A 24,035-nucleotide genomic window follows, 5' to 3' on the forward strand; every position below is an offset into this window, starting at 1 on the left:
AGCGGCGGCACACAGCGCATGTCCGCAGCGGGGCCGTCACGTTGCACAGCTCGGTCCAATCAACAGAAACTTTCCCAACAGAGATTTGTAAGATGGCGACCGCCGAACCGGTGAGCTCTTTCTCTTAAGAACATATCAAAACGTTTGGGGGGCTTCTTGCTTTAATTACTGGGCAAGTTCACGTTTAAAGTTTATGTATAACTTCAAACATTAGTCTTCAAGTGGAAATGGACAGTTGTTACAATCACACGTGGTGTTTTGACTAGTTTTAAGTTTGTCTTGTGTGCCACGACCCAAGCGTAAAAGAGGAATGCCTGTGTGTGAGATCTCCCAACTTTAATGCTGACGTTATAGCTAACCGACGTGCCGTTCACCTTTGCGAAGAGAACCACACCAAGTTCCATTACAAGTTTAGTCAGTTTGCCATTGCTCAGGTTAACCGCTAAAATACATACATGGGTAACAAATGTTCAAGACAGTCATGATAATTATGAACTACCAGTTAATTCGGCACGTAAAATAATGCAACAAATACGAGTAGTAGTTTGTTTTTGTAGCTTAAATTTCAGCTGTCAAAAGTGGTTGTCATTGCTCCCCGGTGACCTCTACGATGCAAAGTTAGCAACTTTAGTGGCTGAGGTAACGTTAACTTAGCTAACGCTAGATGATGGTAAAACAGCTCCAGTGTCAGTTTAAAAGTTTTTTTTCAACCCCCTATAAACACTATTTAGGGACTGTTCGTTAATTTTGGAGGGGGTTGTTATTTTTTTAAGCAGGGGGGACGGAGTTGTGTTTTTTAATTTTGGCCAAGGGGAGGGACATACAACTTAAAATGGTCGTATTTTGTATTTACTTAAAATATCCTCTAAACGCCAGTTCCTGCTGGCGAGTTTAAAAACCACGTTCAACCAGAAACCACCAAAACTAAACTATTTATAACACACCCAGTAACCTGAAAACAGAAATTGTTTTTAGATTTTCAAATTGACGGTCCTTGAACATATCACATGCCATGGAGGCTTTCATCTTTGCACTAACCAGATCCAGTAAAATGAAATAATTTTAATTTTTTTTTTTTTTTTTTAAAAAAAAAGGAAAAGAAAAGAAAAGGAAAAAAGAAAAACAAAGCAGAATTTCATTTTCAGCTTTTAACTTTCAGACATCAAAGGGTTAGTTTGGAAAATCTAATGATGTCCGCTGTGCCAAGTTACTGACATTGCCACTGTTGTGTACTTTCTTCTTTTTTTTTATTCCCGTCATGGTTATTTGAGGTGAAGAGAGTGTCAATAAGGATGCTCAAGAAAAAATATTTGAGGTTTCAGTAATGGTCAAGGCAAAAAAACAAACAAACAAAGGCACACCTGAGCCATCGCCCTCCTTTGCTAAGGAGTGCCAAATATGTGCCAAATTCAAGATTTGGTCCAAATTCTTACTTGATGGAAGGTTATGTCATTCTAACATAAAGAAAGTAATTTAGCATTCATTTTTTAACAGGCTGATAGTTATAAATGGGAATTGCACAGTAATTAGCTGCAGAGTTAATTAGCCACGTATTGGTAAAGTATACAGATGTTTATATTGGTTTTCACTTTTTTGTATTTATTCAACTTTATTTAGGAAATTACTAATCTTGTTTGAGAATAGAAACACCACGGCTACCACTACTAATGTTACTACTCTTTTGATGGGTGCTTTTTAAATTTTGACTTCTGCTTAACCTCCTGTGATCTGAACTTTTGTTCAGTGTACATTTTAATTTCTTTTAGCTATTTGGGATTAGTAGGACCTAGTATATAAAAAAGTATATAGTATATATAAGTATATAAAAAAAACTAGGCATTGTCTTTGAAAAAAAATGATGTCATCATATGGGGACATTGGGTTTATTTTTAATTTCCACAAGTGTGTAATAAAGTATAAAACTATTTCAGTGCCTGAACATTGTTGTGCAAAAAAAAAAAAAAAATACAAACAATGCAACATTTGTTCAATGTTTTGTTACTCTATAGGTTAGAGGTCAATGTTCAAGTCTTAAACTGTTCAAAACTGTTCACTTCAATGTCTGAGCATGGCCGTATAAAGACCAAATTGCAAATAATCCAACATATCTAAAAGCCTTTTTTGTAACTCTATGATTTTTCTCTCACTCCATACTCCAGTCAAGGAATTTCCTCAATGCTGTGTTAATGCAATAATAAAATAATAAAAGTCCCAGTGTCTTCAAATGAGTACTTCCTAATTAATAGCATCTGGCTGGTTGCTATTGCAAAAAGTGGTCTAATTTATGTACAATATCAAACTATAAACTTTGTTAAGCTTAAAAAAATAAGTTTCAACCATAATATTTATCAGGGCTTGTACCTTGTCCACTTTTGTGTCAAGATTGGCTGTAGACTGACTTGGCAGAGATGGCTGCCATCTTGTTTTTAGATAGATTAGTGTATTGTGCTTTTGCTACCACTAGATGGTACGTAAAAGTGTCCACAAATGAGGACAACAGGTGTAAGTGAAGCAGAATGAAGTATAAGGTGCAGCAAACACAAAATATAATGTCCTCATATGAGGACGCAGGGTCACAGGAAGTTAAATGTACCAACATCTGGTTGCCCTGGCTGAAGGGTTCACTGGGCAAAGGACGCCCACTGCCTACTCCCCTTTTACATGTCTCACCTCTACCAAACTGCTTTTTAGGAAATCAACCCAAGCCCATCCCAGCCTGATGAAGATGGAGCTGAGGAGACTGGACAAGAGATTGTGAACCCAGAGGCCTACATCAAACACCCCCTCCAGAACAGGTTAGAGGCTGTACTGACCTGTACTGCTGATGCTTAAAGATATCATCATGGAAGCTGAGCTTTTTTTTGTTGTTGTTGTTTTTTGTTTTTTACAAATTTTATGGTTTACAAAAACCATAAAAGTAGCAGACAGAGGACTTTTATTTAGAGGAACCGCTATACTAGAACGCCTCTCATAGATGCAACTATGTCTCTGGTAATTTGGGTGGCAGTATGCAACCCCAGGAGCAATGGTTGTAATCTGCCATAAAAGGTTAAGGGAGAAGAAGCAATGCTGAGGCTTTGCTTCGACAGATTGTGCAGGGAGAGCTGGCTGCTGCTGCTGCAGGAGGAGTCCTGAGGGTGGACTGGAGTAAACACTGCAGACGCTGCTCTGATTCAGCTGCAAATTAGCAAGAGAATATAATAAACAAAAGGCAGAATCCTAGTCTGTCAAACTACGATGGAGCCACTGTTAGAAGAGAGATTTCAAGATTTAAGTCATTACATTACAAGAAAAAAGGCGTGATATTTCCAGAATAAAGTCATTATAGAATAGGTTGCTTCAAGTCATATGTGCATTGTGTTTTAACATTTTCTGACACTCCATAGGCTACTGTAGCCTCCAGTCATTTTTACTTGTAACAAGTTTGGACTACAGTGTGGCGTCTTTCCTCTGGTTCCCACTGTAAACATTCAGGAGGCAGCTGTGACATGCAGTTTATCAGGGGTGGTGAAAATCACATTTGTGAGGAAAATAAGGTACACAATGGTGAGATTTTCCTCATCAGAGGTGTTTTCAGTTCATTTCAGTTTCCTCCAGATTGAGTCGCAAACAGGGTTGTTTGTCAGATGGTCTGAAGGGGTAGATTTTATTTCTTGAAATATTCTGAATTATTACTTCTATTCATCAAATTTCAGCTTTTCTCATAATATAAATTTATTCTCAACTTCTCAGTAAACAAAGATATGTGGGATCAGTTTTGAACATGAGCAGAGACGTTGCTGAAACACATGAACTATTAATTTATGGGCCTGAATTTTGTGTTTTCCTTTACAAAAATAATAGAGGTGAGAATCACGATACGATGTTATCATAATACTTAACTCATGATACTATGTTATTGTGTTGTGATATGCTGAGTATTGGGATAAAATATATTGCAATTTATTACCTTTTTACAACTGTTAATTATGTCCCTTAAGGAAAACTTTGTCAACATTTTTTAATCTAATAAGGTAAAGTTTCAAGTCTTTTCATCTCACCTCAGCCATTGTTTTGCAGCAGCAAAATGTATCTAGTGGACAAGAAAAGCATTTGATTACATTATTCTAGTATGCTATCTAAAGGTCAATTTGTATTTGTAATATTGATAATTTGAATAATAAAAAATTTGATACTTGGCACTCTGTGATGACACAATATTGTCACATAAAAATATTGCGATATTTGCTATATCATTTTTTTTCCTCCACCCTTAATGAATAAAGACATTTTCACCTTAAATTGTTGCATGAAAATTCACCAGAATGCAGGAAATTATGTGTTTAATGCTCAGAATTTCTTGGGGGAGGACCCCCATACCCTCAGCTGAAAGTGCGTCACCACCAATGTTGAAACAAAATCTATGCACTTGGCTGTAGTAATGCTGTAATAACTGCTTTGTTGAATTGGAGGGTTTCAACTGAAACAAGGTGGAACAGAATGTATTAAATTGCTAATTTTGCTATTTGCTTAGACTTTCACTGGAGAGGCAAAACCGGAAAATCCTATCTATTGGCCCTTGTTAAGATACACCATTATCTGATTACCCAGTTATCATAATGGGCTACTCCCAGATGTGAGAGTGTGAAACTATATGAACGCAAAGCTGGGAAAATATATGCATCATCAGTTTTAAAGAAAAGATTGGTGACTCATGTGTGACACAATTCTTTGATGGCTAAGCAGAGTTCAAGAACTGAATGACCCTTCTTTCACAAAGCTGAATGGGTGATTGCTCATACTGAAGTGAAAGCAAGACATGAATCGACCATTCACCGGAGGCAATGGACACTGTGTTCACCATGAAGAAGCTGAGCATGTTAAAAAATGTATAAATTCAAATTTCAACATGTTCGCTTTCCAGATAGATTGAGCAGTTAAATTAACAAAAATCCATTTTCAACTTGGATTTTAAAAAAAAGTACAATTATGTGAAAATAAATGGGATTACATTTTGATAATTTCTTTAATTCTGGGCTTGTTCTAACAACCAATTTAATTATATTTGAGAATGTGTTATATATAATTTAATGATTTATAATATTGTGCATGTAGTTAGTGACTCAGTAGTTAGCAGTGTGACTTAATGGCTTCAGTCCTGTCTGTGTGTATTCATGCTCTTCATGAGTTAAAGGGATAGTTTGGATCATTTTGAAGTGGGCTTGTATTAGTCACTTATCCATAGTCGGTGTATAACATACAGTAGATGATGGTTGGCATGTCCCCAGTTTGGAGAAGCAGACAAGAGTACCACAACAAAAGCTAAGCAATGCACTGCTATGGATGGGTCAGCAGCAAAACTTATATTTATTTATTAAAGTGGATTCTCTCCAAACAAATGTTCGACTGGAAATTTTATTTCCCCACTGTAAGACTCTGATGGTCTGATGACCTTTCTCGGGTGTTTCAGTGCTTTCCTCTTAATCCATACTCAGATAGTTTTTAACTCCCTTCAAAATACAAAGAAGCAATGATTGCATATTTTATATATGTTTAAATTCCACCAGGATATTTATGTCTAAAAGTGTCAAATAGAAAACTCTACTTAACTTAAAGCCAGTCACCTTGAGGAAAATGTATGCACAAACACTTGTCTGGGGTTTCACATCTAAGCCGTGTGGTTCGAAACACATTGGTTGAAGTCTAACAGAAATATATTTCCCCATATTGACCAATAACCAAAATTAGTTTGGCTAAATTGGTGCAGTATATCCAACATGATTTTCCATATAGCTAAGTTATGTTAGTAAAAGGTCAAACAACTTCTGCCTTTTAGCATTCCTTGATTTTCTTGACCTACTTATTTCTTTATACTGTCATGGGGTACATGAGGCTATCACAGTTTGCACTAGAAGGCAAAGAAACACCCCATGAAGGTCCATCTGAAGGACTATACAATATGCTGCCACAGGCTATGGCCTATAGTTAAAGGGACAGGTCATCCCAAAATCAAAATTACATATTTTTCCCCTTACCTGTAGTGCTGTTTATCAGTCTAGATTGTTTAGGTGTGAGTTGCCAAGTGTTGGAGATATCGGCCATAGAAATGTCTGCCTTCTCTCCAATGTATTGGAACTAGATGGCACTCAGCTCGTGGTGCTCAAAAAATACATTTGAAAAACTCAACAGCAATGTCTCTTTCCAGGAGTTAAGACCAGGTTACACAATGATCCACAGGCCTTGTTGTGAGCAGTTTCATGTAGGAACTATTTTCTTTCTAATGAACTATACCCACCGACAGTATCACCATATTGTGGCATAAACTGAAACGAACGTGTCGGATTGTTGTATTTGCTCATCCGACGCTCTGTTATGCAAATATTGTGCCAGTCAAGGGAATTGGATTTGTATCAGTTGGCTTATTCAATTCAATTTGTGGCATTTATTTGGACTGTGCTCTCATTTAAACCCCTGCTGATAGACTGGCTGCTATAATGGCTTTATAATAGCATCAACAGTCACAGTTTTTTTTAATATTTCTCAACCTGAAGAGCTTTAGGCAGTTGCTGAGCCATGAGAGGATTTAGCATGAAATAATTGTACAATTAATTGTACAGAGACAGTGATGACATGATTTACGGAACAGTTTGCAGCATCCATACGTCACTCATTTGCTCCAAAGCTCAGTGGCTTTTGGTTACTTTTGTTTACCTCGTGTTTAATTAGAGGCTTGTTACATTTATGCAAATTTCTTTTCTTGTTTTCGTCCAACAGATGGTCCCTGTGGTTCTTCAAGAATGACAAGAGCAAAACATGGCAGGCCAACCTGCGACTCATCTCTACATTTGACACGGTTGAAGATTTCTGGGCGTAAGGAGCAATAAATCTCTCCAAGTCTTTTACCTTTCCTGTACTTCCATGGAGCGACTGCAGCAGTAAACTGTCATGACTTTATATGTGTTTTGAAATACTGTCAGATCAGCATGTTTTGTTAATGCTGTGGTCTCTTTATTTCAGTCTCTACAACCACATCCAGTTGTCAAGCAACCTCATGTCAGGCTGCGATTACTCTCTTTTTAAGGTACGTAAGATTTATTTAGCATTTATGTAAATGTGATGAGTGAGTGAGAACCAGTTTTTTTTAAATATTTTTGCATACCATTATCCTCTGTGGTGGCTGAGAGAAGTATTTTATATTTTACAACCAGAGTCCAGAAGTACTGTATTGTGTGTTCGACAGTATGTACAGGGACAATAGTGTTGTTTTCCACCTCAGTGAAACAAAATTACCATGTAAAAGGCTACAAACGCCTTCCTTTCAAAGTGGAAGATGACATTTACATCAAGGAACATGATTTTTTCAAACTAAGCGAAGGCCTGAGCCCTCACATATGGCAGCTGATATCATTCACACTTGCAGTACAAGGAGAAGAAGTCATCTTTTGCCAGTTATTTGAAAAAACATTTAGTTTAAAACTGATTTCTTTGTGAGAATATTTAAGATGAAAGGGAAAGTTCTCTATTTTTGAACCTGGAGCCTATTTTCCTGTATTTCTGTGTTTTAAGTGACTGATGGAAACGAACATTTTTCATATTGGTCCAGTATTGAGAGAAATCACTGTGGAGCCATAGCAGTGAAACAGGCTGCAGTTTTACCTCCACGGGCAGTTTTGCACCATCAATGCATGTCCAGTAAAAGTGCTTGTGTTTAGCAGTAACATACTCAAATGGTTATTAAAAGTGTCTGACAACATTATGGGAAGCACCCTAAAGAGAAATCAAACATTTTTCTTTACCTTTCGCTGTTCTGTTTGTTATTGTGTTTCCCTCAAGGAGAGGTCTCATTCTGAGATCTTGTGAGAGTTGGAAATGTTAGTGAGAGATGGAGAGAGGAGTGCCACGAAGAGTTTGTTGAGCATAGCTTAGTGTTATATTAAAGATTTAGCTGATTTCAACAATGTGGAAAAATACTCAAGATTTCAGAATGAGACTTCTCCTTGAGTGAGACTTGAGATGTGTTAAATATCGTTCACTCATTCACTACTTCCTACTCACTATATAGTGATTGATTTTGAACACAGCCTTGGTTACACACTGACACACCAACCAGATAAGCAAAAGTAAAAAAATGCATTTAATATACAGTACAGGCCAAAAGTTTGGACACACCTTCTCATTCAATGCGTTTTCTTTATTTTCATGATTATTTACATTGTAGATTCTCACTGAAGGCATCAAAACTATGAATGAACACATGTGGAGTTATGTACTTAACAAAAAAAGGTGAAATAACTGAAAACATGTTTTATATTCTAGTTTCTTCAAAATAGCCACCCTTTGCTCTGATTACTGCTTTGCACACTCTTGGCATTCTCTCCATGAGCTTCAAGAGGTAGTCACCTGAAATGGTTTCCACTTCACAGGTGTGCCTTATCAGGGTTAATTAGTGGAACTTCTTGCTTTATCAATGGGGTTGGGACCATCAGTTGTGTTGTGCAGAAGTCAGGTTAATACACAGCCGACAGCCCTATTGGACAACTGTTAAAATTCATATTATGGCAAGAACCAATCAGCTAACTAAAGAAAAAGGAGTGGCCATCATTACTTTAAGAAATGAAGGTCAGTCAGTCTGGAAAATTGCAAAAACTTTAAATGTGTCCCCAAGTGGAGTCGCAAAAACCATCAAGCGCTACAACGAAACTGGCACACATGAGGACCGACCCAGGAAAGGAAGACCAAGAGTCACCTCTGCTTCTGAGGATAAGTTCATCCGAGTCACCAGCCTCAGAAATCGCAAGTTAACAGCAGCTCAGATCAGAGACCAGATGAATGCCACACAGAGTTCTAGCAGACGTCCCCTCTCGAGAAAAACTGTTAAGAGGAGACTGCGTGAATCAGGCCTTCATGGTCAAATAGCTGCTAGGAAACCACTGCTAAGGAGAGGCAACAAGCAGAAGAGATTTGTTTGGGCCAAGAAACACAAGGAATGGACATTAGACCAGCGGAAATCTGTGCTTTGGTCTGATGAGTCCAAATTTGAGATCTTTGGTTCCAACTGCGTGTCTTTGTGAGACAGAAAAGGTGAACGGATGGATTCCACATGCCTGGTTCCCACTGTGAAGCATGGAGGAGGAGGTGTGATGGTGTGGGGGTGTTTTGCTGGTGACACTGTTGGGGATTTATTCAAAATTGAAGGCACACTGAACCAGCATGGCTACCTCAGCATCCTGCAGCGACATGCCATCCCATCCGGTTTGCGTTTAGTTGGACGATCATTTATTTTTCAACAGGACAATGACCCCAAACACACCTCCAGGCTGTGTAAGGGCTATTTGACCAAGAAGGAGAGTGATGGAGTGCTGCGGCAGATGACCTGGCCTCCACAGTCACCGGACCTGAACCCAATCGAGATGGTTTGGGGTGAGCTGGACCGCAGAGTGAAGGCAAAGGGGCCAACAAGTGCTAAACACCTCTGGGAACTCCTTCAAGACTGTTGGAAAACCATTTCAGGTGACTACCTCTTGAAGCTCATGGAGAGAATGCCAAGAGTGTGCAAAGCAGTAATCAGAGCAAAGGGTGGCTATTTTGAAGAAACGAGAATATAAAACATGTTTTCAGTTATTTCACCTTTTTTTGTTAAGTACATAACTCCACATGTGTTCATTCATAGTTTTGATGCCTTCAGTGAGAATCTACAATGTAAATAGTCATGAAAAAAAAAGAAAACGTATTGAATGAGAAGGTGTGTCCAAACTTTTGGCCTGTACTGTATCTGTAAGGTCTTTTCCATCGTGTTTTCAGACACTAGACCTTTTTACACAGATATCCCGCTACAGGGCCACTACGAAGTCCTGTCTTTATGCAGCCTTTGCATTTTTACACAGAACCAAACAACGGTGGAAACATTTCACTCCAGTGGGTGACTTCAGACAGCGTGGGGAAGTAAAACAGGCGTGATGGATGTGACATGTAATACGACAGCGTCAGTTTCCAGTGTGACATACAACATACAGCAGTGCTTTATAAATAATAAAAATGGAATTAACATAGTAATAACAATCATTTACCGCCCTGTTATATGGCTCCTAAATTGCGGACATTCTCAGCCACTGCTCTTCTTCTTTAGCTTTAGCTGCTAACTGCTACAGCTACTCTTTAAATCTCCTGCAGTGGGTCACACACATAACACATCATCAAAACCTCACAACCGTGCCACCCACAAGCCCGTCCTACCAGCTGTCCCTTTCATACAGACACTGTTTCGGTGCTGTTATTGCCTCTGATGCCGACTTAGTGGTGGGACAGCTGTTTCCCCCCGTGTGCATTTGCACTTTTTATACAGAACAGCAATCTGGAATAACATAAGCCCTTTTTAAACAAGAATTGTGCAAATTTGCAGGAAAGCCCAATCAGTCTTCTTTCAGCACTGGCAGTATAAAAGCAAAATCGGGGAGTGCAGCAAAATGCTGCCTACCTACTTTTGGCTATACAGAATGCGCCTTTTTTGGGGCCATGGGGGGCGTGAGCAAGTAACAAAACGTGTAGCTCAACCTGTGACTTAAACAGTGACATGGGAGGGAGCCGCGGCTGGTCAGTCCTTTGGACGATTCTCTCGTAAGTCGGCCCGTTCTTCACCGTCCCCGTCGTCTGATGGTTAATGGCCTCTTCGTCTGCGAGGCCAAGGAGGGTGCGTAATTCCTTGTCTCCCCAGTTGCTCATCTTTACAGTGTCTGTCCGGTTTGCGTGTCCCTCTTGGTACTAGCTGCTCGCTAATTCCTGCTATCGGTTGTTTCTGTTTATCCACCGCCAGTGGCTCGCACGTGCGGCGTCATCGACAGCTCCTCCCACAAGTCTTCAACAGCCCCTCCTGTTGCAGAAGGGCGCCTCGTTCTGTTTAAACCAAAAAGGTTCCGCCAATATGACTACCCTACGAGGCGGAAAATTGGGCACCTCGGATCAACTCTCCAATCCAGCTCCGTGTGTATAAACGCAAAATGGCCCAACATTCACCGAAAATCTGGCGGTGTAAAAGGGGCTACTTCTAATAACAATCTGAGCCTCTCAGTGGCAAAAAAATGCACGTTTAATGGAAGTAAACTGACCCTGCACAATTGCCCGAAGGGATTACATTGCAGCCTGTTTGGCTGCTGTGGCTGCAGCAGTCTCTCTCAGTTCTGAACAATTACAACAGCTGTTGTCTCCACTAGTCACTCAGACACAGAAACATGGGGAAAAGGGGTCCCAGTTTAAAAATGTAATAAAAAATGTTTTTAACACAAGCTCACTAATTAAGACAAACTTTAATGACAACAGAATCAAATAAAGCTCCTGCAAACAGATGAATACCTTGTTGAGTTGTCATCACCAAGTTTCACTCAAAACAACAACAATACTGCAGGAGTTTCTCTGAGTAACTGTGTCTGTACCAACTCAGCTCATCTGCAAAAGACCTCATTTAACATGATGTGAAAATAAGAAGTGTTTGTGGAAGTTCAGTAAGGTAAATGGCAGGAGGTGGCTAGCAGCCACTAATTATACTGTGTGAGATGGATAGGTGATGATAATGAATGGAAAAGCAGTAATCAAGTATGACTGCAGTGTGTAATTAAGTGTGCCTTTATTGAATTAATAAGCAGGATCACCTGTGGCAAAGACTAACCAGTGAACTTGTATTCACAGCAGGGGAGTTAGTTTATCAGCACCTGTGCAGTTTAAGTTTTACACCTGAAATCTTAGAAAATGTGTTCCAGAATGTTGAGGCAGAGCTTGTGTTGGAGGGCATAAATGCAACTTGAGAAAGACATGCTAACTCACTATTTAACAACCACTGGATTTGTGTTGAGATCTTGCCAAACTTTTAGTACCCGCTGCAAACTTTAAATCAGATTGAAAGAATTTCTGCAGCGATTGTTGAAGAGTTGAAAAAGATATATTTCCTGCAGGCAGTGTGGAAATCAAGTTCAGCCTCACTATTAAAGTCTGTTTTGAACTTTTAGTGGTTTAAAATGTGTATTGACAATTTGAACCGTTGCTGCAGGATGGCATTGAACCCATGTGGGAGGACGAGAGGAACAAGCGTGGCGGGCGCTGGCTGATCACACTCAACAAGCAGCAGAGGAGATTAGACCTGGACCGCTTCTGGCTGGAAACTGTAGGTTTGGCACTAGCCACTGTCCTTTGTATCTTGTTCAGTGTTGTTACTCAAATGAGTGATGCTGTTTCTCTTGTCTTGAGCCCCTTGTGCACTAATTACCCACGTAACGCTCTTGTTACACTGCGGAGAGCATACCTGCAGTGAGCCACAGATCAGATTGTTTCAGTGTTGTCATCCTTGTCTTCTATAATACCTCAAACATATGTATGATATTGCCTTGACTGCATGCTGAACCGATGATAAGGAGTCACAACACAGTCAAATGAGAGCAACTGAAAATTGGCTTGCTTTCTGCTAAGTGTGCAATCCTCACAGTGTTGTAACAGGTTCTTAAAGGTCACTGATAGTGATACAGACATCCAGCAGGCTGTGCCTTTCCAGTAAGCACAGAGCACTTACTTTACTGTTAATACTGTAACCACTGGTCTTTCTGGGCTGATTGTTTACCATATGTTAAAGCTGGACTGTGGTACTTTTGTCTCCGCCCTCTGGCAGTGAGAGTAACTACAACAAACACTGTAGACACGCGTTTATGACGTATGCCTGCAGGTGAGCTCGCCACATCTCCCCCGTCACCATGAGCATTCTCTTCAAGTCTTATTTTGACTTTAATCCTGCCTCTGAATGCTGTGTGTGTGTTTTTTATTTGGAGCATCCACTGCACATACTTTGAGTGAACGCTTAGATTTTCTGTATACAGCAGTTTACGGTGCTATGGTCTCTCTGCGGTTGAAATAAAATGCATCACATGTTGCACCAGCACGGGAAAGTCGTCTCAGACACCCAATACAAAACTCTAGCGTACTGAGAAACACAGAGAACTTTCCATGGCGGCTTAATCAGCATTGTGTGTACTTGTTTGGATGAATGTAACGGGTGTTCGTTTAGATGTTAAAGTCTTGCACTTAAGCTTTAAGGTGGAAATAAAAATGATTGTGGACTTTCTCAACAGCTGAGCTGCATCACTGGATTGTTATGATCCCTAGCGCTGGTCCAGGACCTGCAGGGATATCTGCCTCAACTTGACATAAACTGTGTCATCTGCACATAAAATGTGTTACAGGAAGAATGTTTAAATATCAAACTCATCGGGAGGTCTATAAGCTTGGGGGAAAAAAAACATAAGAAGGATGGAGTGCTGCTATGCAGTGTAACACTCATAGCTGCCACTAAAAGATGTTTTGTAGTAATCTCTTTTATTCTTCATCTGGCCACCAGTGGCAGCACTGAGCTCTCCACTGATAAGCAGCACTCCAGCCTGTGAGCAAGTGAGGACCCCTGCACCGTCTTTCAACTTCAATGATTTGTAATAATCGTTGGAAAACACCATTTTCTTTTAGACTAGTTATGTTGTTGTTACTTTACTACCCACTGATGTTGTTTTTGCCCAGATTACAGCTTGCTAAGACATTTTTCTAGTGTCCAATGAGTTTGTTTTGCCAACATTCTTAATGTAATAAATTTTACGAGTGGATCTGTGATCAGGTGCTGGCATATATCCATGCACACAGTCCTGGGTTTGGGCTGGTGATGCTGATCATCTAAAACCCTGCCTTGTTTGTCTAGTCTAGTTTCGTCTGGTCAGTCGTGCTGATTAGTTTATGTTAATGTTGTGTATGTTAATCTATTGTGTGTTGACGTGAAGATTTGGTCAACACTAGAATGATGAAAAGTTCTGGAAATGCCAGCATACCATGGGGAAGACATGAGTTTAGATAATTGGTCCTTACTATGTTTATATTGGAATGTGCAAGGACAAAAAGATTTTCAAATCCAATTTAAGTATTACTAATACATACCCATTGGTAGCTTTGTCACCTTCTACCTATGCCAATCCTCAATGCCTATGTGCAGTTTCACATATATTGACCACGTCAGTGAGTAGAAAAACGTGGGACAGACAGAATGACACACTGACAGTTTCTGTGATTATGTACAGCATACCATACCATGATTAGTCACACCAAAAATTAGAAGAAAAAAAATACACAAACATTCGGCCACAGGGGGAGCCACAGTGATCGGTCGCATTTTAGCCATTTTTAAGCATTTTTCTGTTGTTATAGCGCCACCCAGTTGCCAATTAGAGTTAAATTTCTCCAGTCACCTTGAGACGTCCTGTTCTACATATCTACCAAGTTTAGTAAAAATCCATATGGCGGTTAGGCCTAGATAAGAAATTAGCTCTCTAACGCCCCCATTTTGTTTGATGGGGTCAATAATGGAGGGGTCCCCTCAGATTATGTGTGGTCATATGCCTACAAAGTTGCGTGGTGATTGGTGAAACCCTTGAGATGTTATACACCTTTATGTGATGAGCCACGCCCTCCGCAATATTCATTGCCTTATAGAAGCTCAGTTTTAGTAAGTTTTCCAACTTTTGCCAAGAGGGAACTTTAGATATTGGTCCCTAGATTATGTTCACCGGGTTTCATGCAGATCGGTCAAACTTCCTAGGAAGAGATCGATTTGAAGTGTTTTTCAAAAAATTAAAAATGGTGAAAAATCTATATAACCAGAAGTTATGGGTTCTTGAGGCAAATTTGTTCCTCATGAGGAGAGGCATCTCTGCGCAAAGTTTCATGTCTCTACGACATACGGGGCATGAGATATGACCATTCAAAGTTTCAATTTCAATCGGTTGCTATAGCGCCCCCCTTAGACCAATTGGTGTAATATTGCTTCATTTGCATCCTCCCATGACCTTCTACCACTGTGCCAAATTTTACATGGACTGACCAAGTCAGTGAGGAGAAAAACGTGGAACAGACACACAGACACACACACAGACAGAGTTTTCGTCATTATATAGTAAAGATTGCTGAAATAGAAATTATTTATTATTTTTTCATTGGATTTTGGATTATTGCAGAAAATAAGTTCTGCGACAAACAAACATTAATGATACTTACACATTTTGTTCAGCAAGATAATCTTCACAAATGAACACCATTTTTATGATTTTTGAAGCATAAATGCAATCACCAGAAGTAAAAAGCTAATGCTAGGCTATAAATAAACTACACCACAGTTGAATGACCTTAATGTCACCACCACAATGAGGCTGTAAATCCATGTTCGGCATGATGGCATTCTGTAGTCTCATTTAGCCACGTTGCAACCAGGTTTTTTAAGACATGTAAAAGTTTCCACATTCTCGGATGGAGTATTAACCGATATATGTCAGAAAACAAACTGTGAAAGTCTCTTAGGCTTGTGTTAACCGCAGACCTTGTTTATCATCCATGTCTAACCAAAAACACATTCAAAAAACTCACTGACTTCAACAAGAGGGATCCACAAGTGCATAAATGCTAACTTATCTCCAGATTTTAGGGCTCTGACAAACCAAGCCAACAGTTCCCGCACCATTGTCACCAGTCGGCTGTTTTTCGGACGAATCAGCATGTTGTATTTTTCACTAGCTTGTGGTAAATATCATTTGATAATTCAGCATCGGCTAGCTAATGTCTTGAATCCGCCCTTTCAGTCTTCCGGTTTTCCTTGTTGAATGATGAATACAGACTACCACCACATGCTGTTATAGAGGTATTTCTTCTCACGCAGGAGCAGAACATACATGCTAGTCAGCTGTAGTCTTTGTGGTGTGTTCAAGGGCAACTTTTGGCCATTGTCTTGGCCTTTGGGACTCTTGCTGCAGCATTCTATTGCCACAAAGCCTGAAAACATTCTTGTAAAACTGGTGCAGCTATGAGAAAGAATCTCAAACTTCTTGCTGATCCATGTGGAGTATTTCTACTTAATCAAGTTGGAGATGTGAATAAACAGGTTATGACAATAGCTTTTGTTCCACTTCATCTCTTCAACAGCTCCTGTGCCTAGTCGGAGAGGCCTTTGACGACTACAGCGATGACGTCTGTGGAGCTGTGGTCAACATCCGCACGAAAGGAGATAAAATAGCCGTCTGGACATCAGACTATGAGAACCGGGATGCTGTAACACACATAGGGTGAGGCGTGTCTTCTGCATCAAAACATTTCCATTCATAAATACAGATGATTCCCTGCATCCTCTCACGGTGTCTTTCTTCTGTTAACAGGAGAGTTTACAAGGAGCGCTTGGGGCTTCCCATGAAGATGACTATCGGCTACCAATCTCACGCAGACACAGCTACCAAAAGCGGTTCAACCACCAAGAACAAATTTGTTGTTTGAGAAATGCCCTATGTGCCTCTTTCATTTTCTTGTCTTATTTGTTGTTGGTTCATATGTTTACTTTGCTGCAAAGACTCTGCGGAAATGCAATCTGGAAGAAGAAAAAAATAACGATCCAAGACTACATGCCAAGTGTTTCCATAACCTGCCCAGGACTTGAACCACAGGAAAAAAAACACAGAAAACAGATGAACATGAATCTTCCAAAACACTAACAATGAGAGGTATTATTAGTGGATAAGATTTAGAGTGCTGCATACTCTACTAAAGAAATTTGTGCTGATTTTTTTTCTTTAATGTCAGGGAATCCTGAAATGCAAAAAAAATGTATATTTCTCTCCCAGTCACTACAGCATTGTTGGGTTGCTGTAATCCTTAATGACATTAAACCCTTTTAATTTATTATTAATTTGCCTGCATATGATTAGATTGTTAGGCCTCTGTTTTATGCTTTTTTTTTGCCTTGAACTGTTGCACGTAATCAACCTTTTAAAAGTATTTCATGACTCATATTCATTTGAGTGTTAATATAATTAAAACATTGGTTTTGCAATTATTAGTTGTTAAATTGTGTAATACTTTTTTGCAACCTGTAATTGGTACATTCCCTGTCATAAAAGATTTGCCTTTTGACTTGCAGTGGTGCTGTATTGGAGGATATTGACCTTTAGTTGCTGAGGACGTCTACTGTAGACCATCCAATAGTTTTCCACTGGTTTACATTCCTAGTGTATGAAACAAGAATACCGACAGAGACATGTTCTGTCTCAGGAAAACAACAAAGTCCTTTCCTCAGCTTCCAAATAGCGTAGGATTCACCATGCGCCTTATTCAAAGTGCCTAATTCAGACCTACCCACCTCCTCCCCATCATCTCAAGTTCCCTTAAAATGTCAGTATAAAAAGAACTTTGAAAGAAAAGGTTACTTTGGGCAACATGGCTTCCCATCTTCTTCCCATCGCCACCTTTAAAAATGTCACTTCAACATGACAAATGTCATCACGTTCTCAAGGATGGGCATTCTTTAAGCCAGCAGGCGAAGCATCTCCTACAAGATCGTTTCTTGATCTGATGAAGCGTTAAGTGACTGTCGGAGCTTCATTAGGGCCTTGTTGAAGTTACGGCATGCTTGTGGTAGTAACCTTTAAAGGCCAGCTGATCCATCATGTAAGACACAAGCATGCACTCAAATGATAAACAGTAGTGAGTAATATGTATGTTTATAGCACCTTGGTAGAGCTGACATCACAAAGAGCATTGCAATAAGGGCAACATGAGAGAACCTAAGTCGTCCCTGTGAGCATCCCACATCCACTGTGCTATATAGAGCATTGTGATGGGTGGAAGGGGTCAAAAAGTCAAACCGTCCTACAAACTCATGCCACTGTTCTAAACAGTGCCTCCAGGATTTTACTGGCTGTTTTGGGCATTGTTGCAGCATAATTGCGATGCATCTTGCAGATTTATAGGCATTTTTGGCAACGAAAAATCTTGCAGTGAAAACTGCAAGAGTAGTTGTGATGCTGTCTCAGATTCTGAGCTTAGTATTATGAGCAGTCAGTGTTTCCCATAGAGTTAGAATCTAGCTGTGACGGTGGGGATTGTGGAGGGGACATCCGTTCTAAGACACTGCTTAAGGACCGTATCTATGAGCCGCTCTTCTCCTGGTCTCTTCCCAGATAGCATGAGCTAACACGGCATAACCTGATTTCACCCCTACTCATCATATTTTGCCGCTTGGGCAGAAGCCTCTCAGCAGAAAACATCAGACACCAAGCTGTTAATCTCACACCGACACCAAAACGGTTCGACTCTGACATTAAACCTGTTAGTAACCTTTAGGAAACGTTAGCCATGTGATGCTAACAGTTAGCTCTGTCATTGTGTTTGTGTGTACTCAGTCCCACAGCTGCAGTCTCATGATAAAGAGAGAGAAAGAGCTGAGTGAAACATTGCACTGCATGCAGCTCTGCCACGACAATAGATTCTACCAGTTTTAAATAGTAAAATTTGCCATAAATTCACGGGGTTTGGCTGAATTTGCATTTTTTCCGATTGCAATATCACTACATCCTGCAGGGACTGAAAAATAACCACCTTTTTTGGGGGTATAATTCATTAAAAACCACAGATTACTGGTTCTCGTGAAAATAAAACTATTCTGGGTGTTTTAAGTAACCATTTTATTCCTATACTATTTTCCTTATCACACACACACACACCCAGTTACACAAACAGGCCTCTATCACTTTGTGATTTACACTACACTTAGCACTAACCTGCGTATCTTATCTAACTCATCTTAGTACTTCACAGCAGCCTCTGTCATGGTGATTTGTTTTGTCTGTTGTCCACTTGTTTCAGCCATTTTGTCATTTGATGTCTGTGTTCCACCATAATGTTGCACACTGGGGAAAACAGTTTACCCCCATTTTCCTAGAGAACATCACATCTTTTTGTTGGTAAATGTGAGATGTTCATGTTGCAAAATCAGGTCCAAGGAAGTTTGGTGACTTGTGGGAAACAATGATTGGTCAAACTTGTAGAAAAGTGTCAGTGATTGGACAAAATTGCAAGGTTGCACAGAATCCATTGGTGGATTGATTGACATTGCGATTGCGACATGGCAACCTCCTGGAGGGGCTGACTACACCAGCCTGCTGCACCAAACATGACACTGAATTAATGCCTGTAATATGTAACTTATTACCAAGATGATTAGCTACAGGTAAAAAGGTTAAAAAAAAAAAATTACACTCTAAATTTAACATTAATATATTTCCATAACATTTTGGTTTTAATTCAATAAATGACATTTTTCAGATGTTTTAATGTTATGGTATCTCTCAGTCATCATAATGTTTTATTACATTTATAGTGAAAGTATACAAAACCATGAGAAATATCTAAGAACTCATCTGCTTCATTATTTGGATCAAGGCTTGAATTTTTATATATGTGCAAGAATGAGTCCAAAAACCCAGAATGAGTTAGCATTTTAGCACTCCCAGGTTCCCTCGTCTTTAAGTCATAGGGTTTTTTGAATGGGATTTTAGTTAGATGCCGGAGAGAAGGTGTGTGATTAACACAAGCAGAAGAGACTTCCACATTTTGTTCTATGACATAAAGTACATCTGTAAATACCCCACTTGTGGATTTTAAACTTTTTATGTGTCTTAAAAAAGGCGATTGCTTTCAAGTGGCTAAATGAGACTACAGAGTGTCATCACACTGAAGGAGGATTTAAAGCCTTGTGGTGATGATGCAAAGGTCATGTGACCACAGTGTAATTTGTGTGTAGCCTAATGGTACTTCTCTGATTGCATTTAGGCTTCAAAAGCCATTAAAGTGGTGTCTGTTTGTGAGGATTATCTTGCTGAACAAAACATGGAAGTATTATATGCGTTTGTTTGCCACAAAGCTGATTTTCTTCAATAATCCAAAATCCAATAGAAAAATCCCCTTGGTGTTTTGTTGAAGAAGAAGAGGAGGAAGATATACTATATTACTCTCCGAGGGGAAGTACATTCTTTTCACTCTGTTGTCATGTACACACAGGCTAGAAATACACACACATGTGCGAACAGGACTTATACATGCATTAAATGGAGAGGTGTCAGAGTGAAGGGGGCTGCCCATGAACAGGCGCCTTGGGCAGTTGTGGTGCCTTGCTCAAGGGCAAGTACCCAAGAGGCAGATATGCACATCTCCAGCTACCAGTCCACACTCCATATTTGGTCCAGACGGTGACTTGAGCTGGCAACCCTCTAGTTGCCAACCCAAGTCCCTATGGACTGAGCTACTGCCGCAAAATTTGTGTTTCCTAGGATGGTGAAGGGCATGAACCACCTAACTCTCTCTACGATTGGCCAGTAGTTGTTGCCTTTATTCGTTGAATTGGTTAGGTTTAGGCAAAAGCAGTAATTATATTGGTTAGGGTTAGGGTAAGAATGTTAGGGTAAGCTAATCAAATGCAGAGTAAGGCAGAGTAGGGTGGATCAGTCCTTTGCTCTCCAAGGAAAAGCAAATTTGTGATAAGGGAACCAGGGCAACGCTGACTTCTAAGTCAGGCTACAAAAAAAGAGAAAGAAAGAAAGAAAGAAAGAAAGAAAAACGTCATCCGCTGCAGCACTCTACATTAAAGAAGCGTAACGCACTCACTGGGAAGAACATTGCTTGTTTCTTCTCTGAATTAACAAGATTGTTATCTCAGAATTCTGAGAAAAGTATGCATGTAGAAAAAAACAGAGGACTCTAATCTTCTTGAGTTACCAAGGTTATTATCTTCTTAATTCAAAAAAACATCAGCAGATTTTTTTTTCACAAGTGAATGCATTACACTTCTGTAGAAATTGAAATTCTTTTGACATTTTTATATGCCACGTTCAACTGTTTGCACGCGTGTCTCCCACAGTTATGTCATTGTTTCATGCACCACCTGCCACCACCTACACAGCACAACTGAGAAGCATTCACACATTCAAGCTGCTCTCTTTTCTTAATTGTTGTCGGGGAGCTTCTGTAAAGCCTGCTACTCCTCGTTATAAAATTCTCACTGTTGTAACAATAATTAACCTTGATCAATATCCCAAACTATGCTGTGTTGGGCCTTTTAATCTGAGGGAATTAGGCCTGGAAAGTCCTTGAAAAGCCCTTCAATTTGATGTGTAAAAGGGTGTGGGAACCCTGTTCATTTTTTGGTGAGAGGTGTTTATTCAACTTTATTGTCATTTTGGAGGCTGTAACTTGTGGTGATGTTGAATTGCGTCGCACCGAGAGGTGTTAAAGTATTTAGTCTAGGCTCTGGTATAAATGGAGTGGACAAAATATTCAATTATTTATCTGAACAGTGCAATAAAGCAGAAATTTGAGTCACTGACATAAAAGGGTACAGAGAGAGAGTACATACAGAGTATTATTTGTAAAGTTATGGCATGTGGTAATAACTGCAGGTTTGTCCACATTTTGCATTTATTGAAAACTGCCCACCAACACAGATGAATAAAATATGTTTCATGTTTGTGTTGTGAATAGTAATAAAATCAAATGGCCCAGTGCGTGCAGACAGGTAAACACAAGGCCAGTGACACGGTCACTTTATTAAATGGGGTTACAGACTAACCTTGGCAGCAATGAATGCAATCAATGTGGTAAATTGAATTGAGCACAGTTTCTCAGTCTCCAGTCGGCCCCAGTTGCCGCAGGACCTCCTTGTTTTCCAATCAGAGGCACTTATCGAGATCCCAAACCCTCCGATGTGAGATAAGCGGTCAAATCAATCGGGCACAAGGACGTAATCCAGCAGGGGAAATATGAAATGAAGGCTAAATTCCACACAGACTTCCGAAAGGAAAAAGTATTGCTGGAGCAATTTGATTTAGAGCTATAACTCTGACCCAAATCCAGCAGAAAAGCACAAAGAGCCTCAACAAAATATTATTACTGTGGAATATTTATCCAGCTGACTTGTTTTAGGGCTGAATTGGGGCATTCGTGTTGGAGCTATGTGGCTCCAGGCAGGTTTTAATAGGTAATCATTTCACTGCTGTCCATCACTTTACACTGGAGGGAGCTGCAACCCCATTTCACTTTAAACTGGTGCTTGTAAGGCCAGTAGGCAGTACAGGGGATGGATTTGTTTACAGCCGTAAGTCTACATCCTGCAGGCTTTCATCTTAAAAGGCAGTGATTTAGGGGCTCAGTGTTGTGTGGATTACACTGTGGTCTTGTCTGTCTTCCTGGGTGTTTCCTATCTGGGGCTTTGATGGTGGCAGCTCACAATTCAGAGGGAAAGAAATTAAGTTAGGCAGCAACACGAGCTGAAAAATGTATTGTTTGTGTGCTGAGGTGAGGAGGGAATTTCAGACAATCTGCAAAAGCATAAAACATCAAAAAGGAGCTTTTCTGTGTGTTAGTATGTGTGGCAGTGTAATGGGTGGATACTAATGTCAAGTAGCAGGGTATACAGTGAATGAGATTTCATTAAATTATCTGTAGGCCTATCTGCAACACATTTAACTGTCTCTGTATCTATATTCGGATAGAAGATGGGAAGTGGGTGTGGTTTATACAGGAAGCCACGTCATATTTCTACACTATTACTAGTTTTATGAGCTGCCTATATGCCTTTGAAATAAATCCTGAACTAAATAAATAAGAAAATAAGTATATATGAATAGATGTAAATATAAATAAATCTGCCTTATTCCCAGCCCCCATGATACCTGGTGTGAATTATGGCCATGACTTCCGGGGCTGAACCGGAACCAGTGTTTTCAAGTCAAACTGGCCAACCCAGTCTCACTCACTAGAATATAGGTGCTTGGTCAGTGACTTCCAGTGTCAGACACCAACAAAAAACAGCTTTGGCATGATACGCAGCCAGTCGCTGTTATTGTATAACAGTGAAATGCAGCGGGGCAGGAGGGAGGGGTGATGGATGCATCCAACAACCACCGACTTTCCCCCAGAGGCCAGCTTCCTCTTCTCATAAGATTCTAAAGCCAAACCCTGTTCTTTTTTTCTATTTTCCTATATTTTTCATGTTTTAACAAGATATGTTCATGTTGTAACAACAGAGAAACTTACCACATTGTAAGAAGAAACCTTTACTGTTATAAAAAATACAATTTATCTTTATAATATGAAACATTTTCTAACAATAAATTATCGCATTTTTACATGAAACTTTTTGCATTGTAACAAGATAAGTAGTGTATTGTTATAACATTAAGTTTCTTGTTATAACATGAAAACATCTTGTCATAACAAGATACTTTTCATATTAAAACATGACACTGATCCATTTTTACTTTCTGGCGTGGCAGTGAAACGCTTCCGTATCTAAAGCCACATTTATTTCCCAGCTGTCTTTATTTCCATATGTTTAAATATCCATGAAATACTTGGTAGGATGTTAGTGGATGCTAAGTCAAAATCCCATGAAACCTATGACCGATGCATACATCTCAAATGGATGAATACTGATTGAAATACAATGGAGGACATGAACACATACAGCTAGGTCCTAAGCTTCATTTTGATGTATAACATATGGGGGTTTGAAAGAAATCCAGCTGTCCCAGCAGACTTTTGTCTCACTACTTCTGCGCATGACGCCTCCTTCTTGAATGCACTCTAAGCCCACTGTGCGCTGACTCAGCTGGGACGATCAAGATATAGTGATCACAATTGGTAGTCGACTAGTCAGTGAAATCAGAGTCCTATGATGCAAACAGAACAGACATTTTTATCTAGAGACCATCAGCAATGATACAAATCAATCTGACGAAACATAATGCATCTCAGTTTTTTACCAGAATAATAACAACTAACTTAAGGTGGAGTAAATATCTGTTTTGTGCTATATAGAGCATTGTGATATATCTGTATCATATTATTTGTGCTCTCCCAAATAATGTATTTGGATTGGGCACATCCCTAAATCACATATTCAACAGCAAAGAAATGTGTATTTTGCCAGCAGCTAACTTGGATATTACACTGTGCAATATCCGAACAGCTAAAGCATATAAGTCATGGCCATTTGTGAAGCTTAATGCTTTATTGTCTTACATGGCTGATCAATTTCCCCAGGGTATGTTCTGGCGTTCATTTTTCTCCCAGTAGTATCAGGATCAATGGCTGGATTTGCTAACCCAGATTAAATGAATGAAGAGGGTAATCAGAGAGGCAGTTAGCCTATACTTTACGGCCTTGTGAGCAAG

The 24,035-nt window shown here is 39.7% G+C and overlaps 1 protein-coding gene across 1 annotated transcript; it reads left to right on the forward strand.

Moving 5' to 3' along the window:
• Nucleotides 1-3: 3 nt before the first annotated feature.
• eif4eb (eukaryotic translation initiation factor 4eb) lies at nt 4-16,867 on the forward strand. The gene is made up of 7 exons (XM_049595386.1): nt 4-110; nt 2,692-2,795; nt 6,754-6,849; nt 6,997-7,060; nt 12,017-12,130; nt 15,964-16,103; nt 16,194-16,867. The coding sequence occupies exons 1-7, from the start codon at nt 93-95 to the stop codon at nt 16,306-16,308; spliced, it is 651 nt and encodes a 216-aa protein (XP_049451343.1). The 5' UTR covers nt 4-92; the 3' UTR covers nt 16,309-16,867.
• The last annotated feature ends 7,168 nt before the right edge of the window (nt 16,868-24,035 follow it).

This window comes from Epinephelus fuscoguttatus, linkage group LG14 (assembly GCF_011397635.1).
Source record: "Epinephelus fuscoguttatus linkage group LG14, E.fuscoguttatus.final_Chr_v1".
NCBI lineage: Eukaryota > Metazoa > Chordata > Actinopteri > Perciformes > Serranidae > Epinephelus > Epinephelus fuscoguttatus.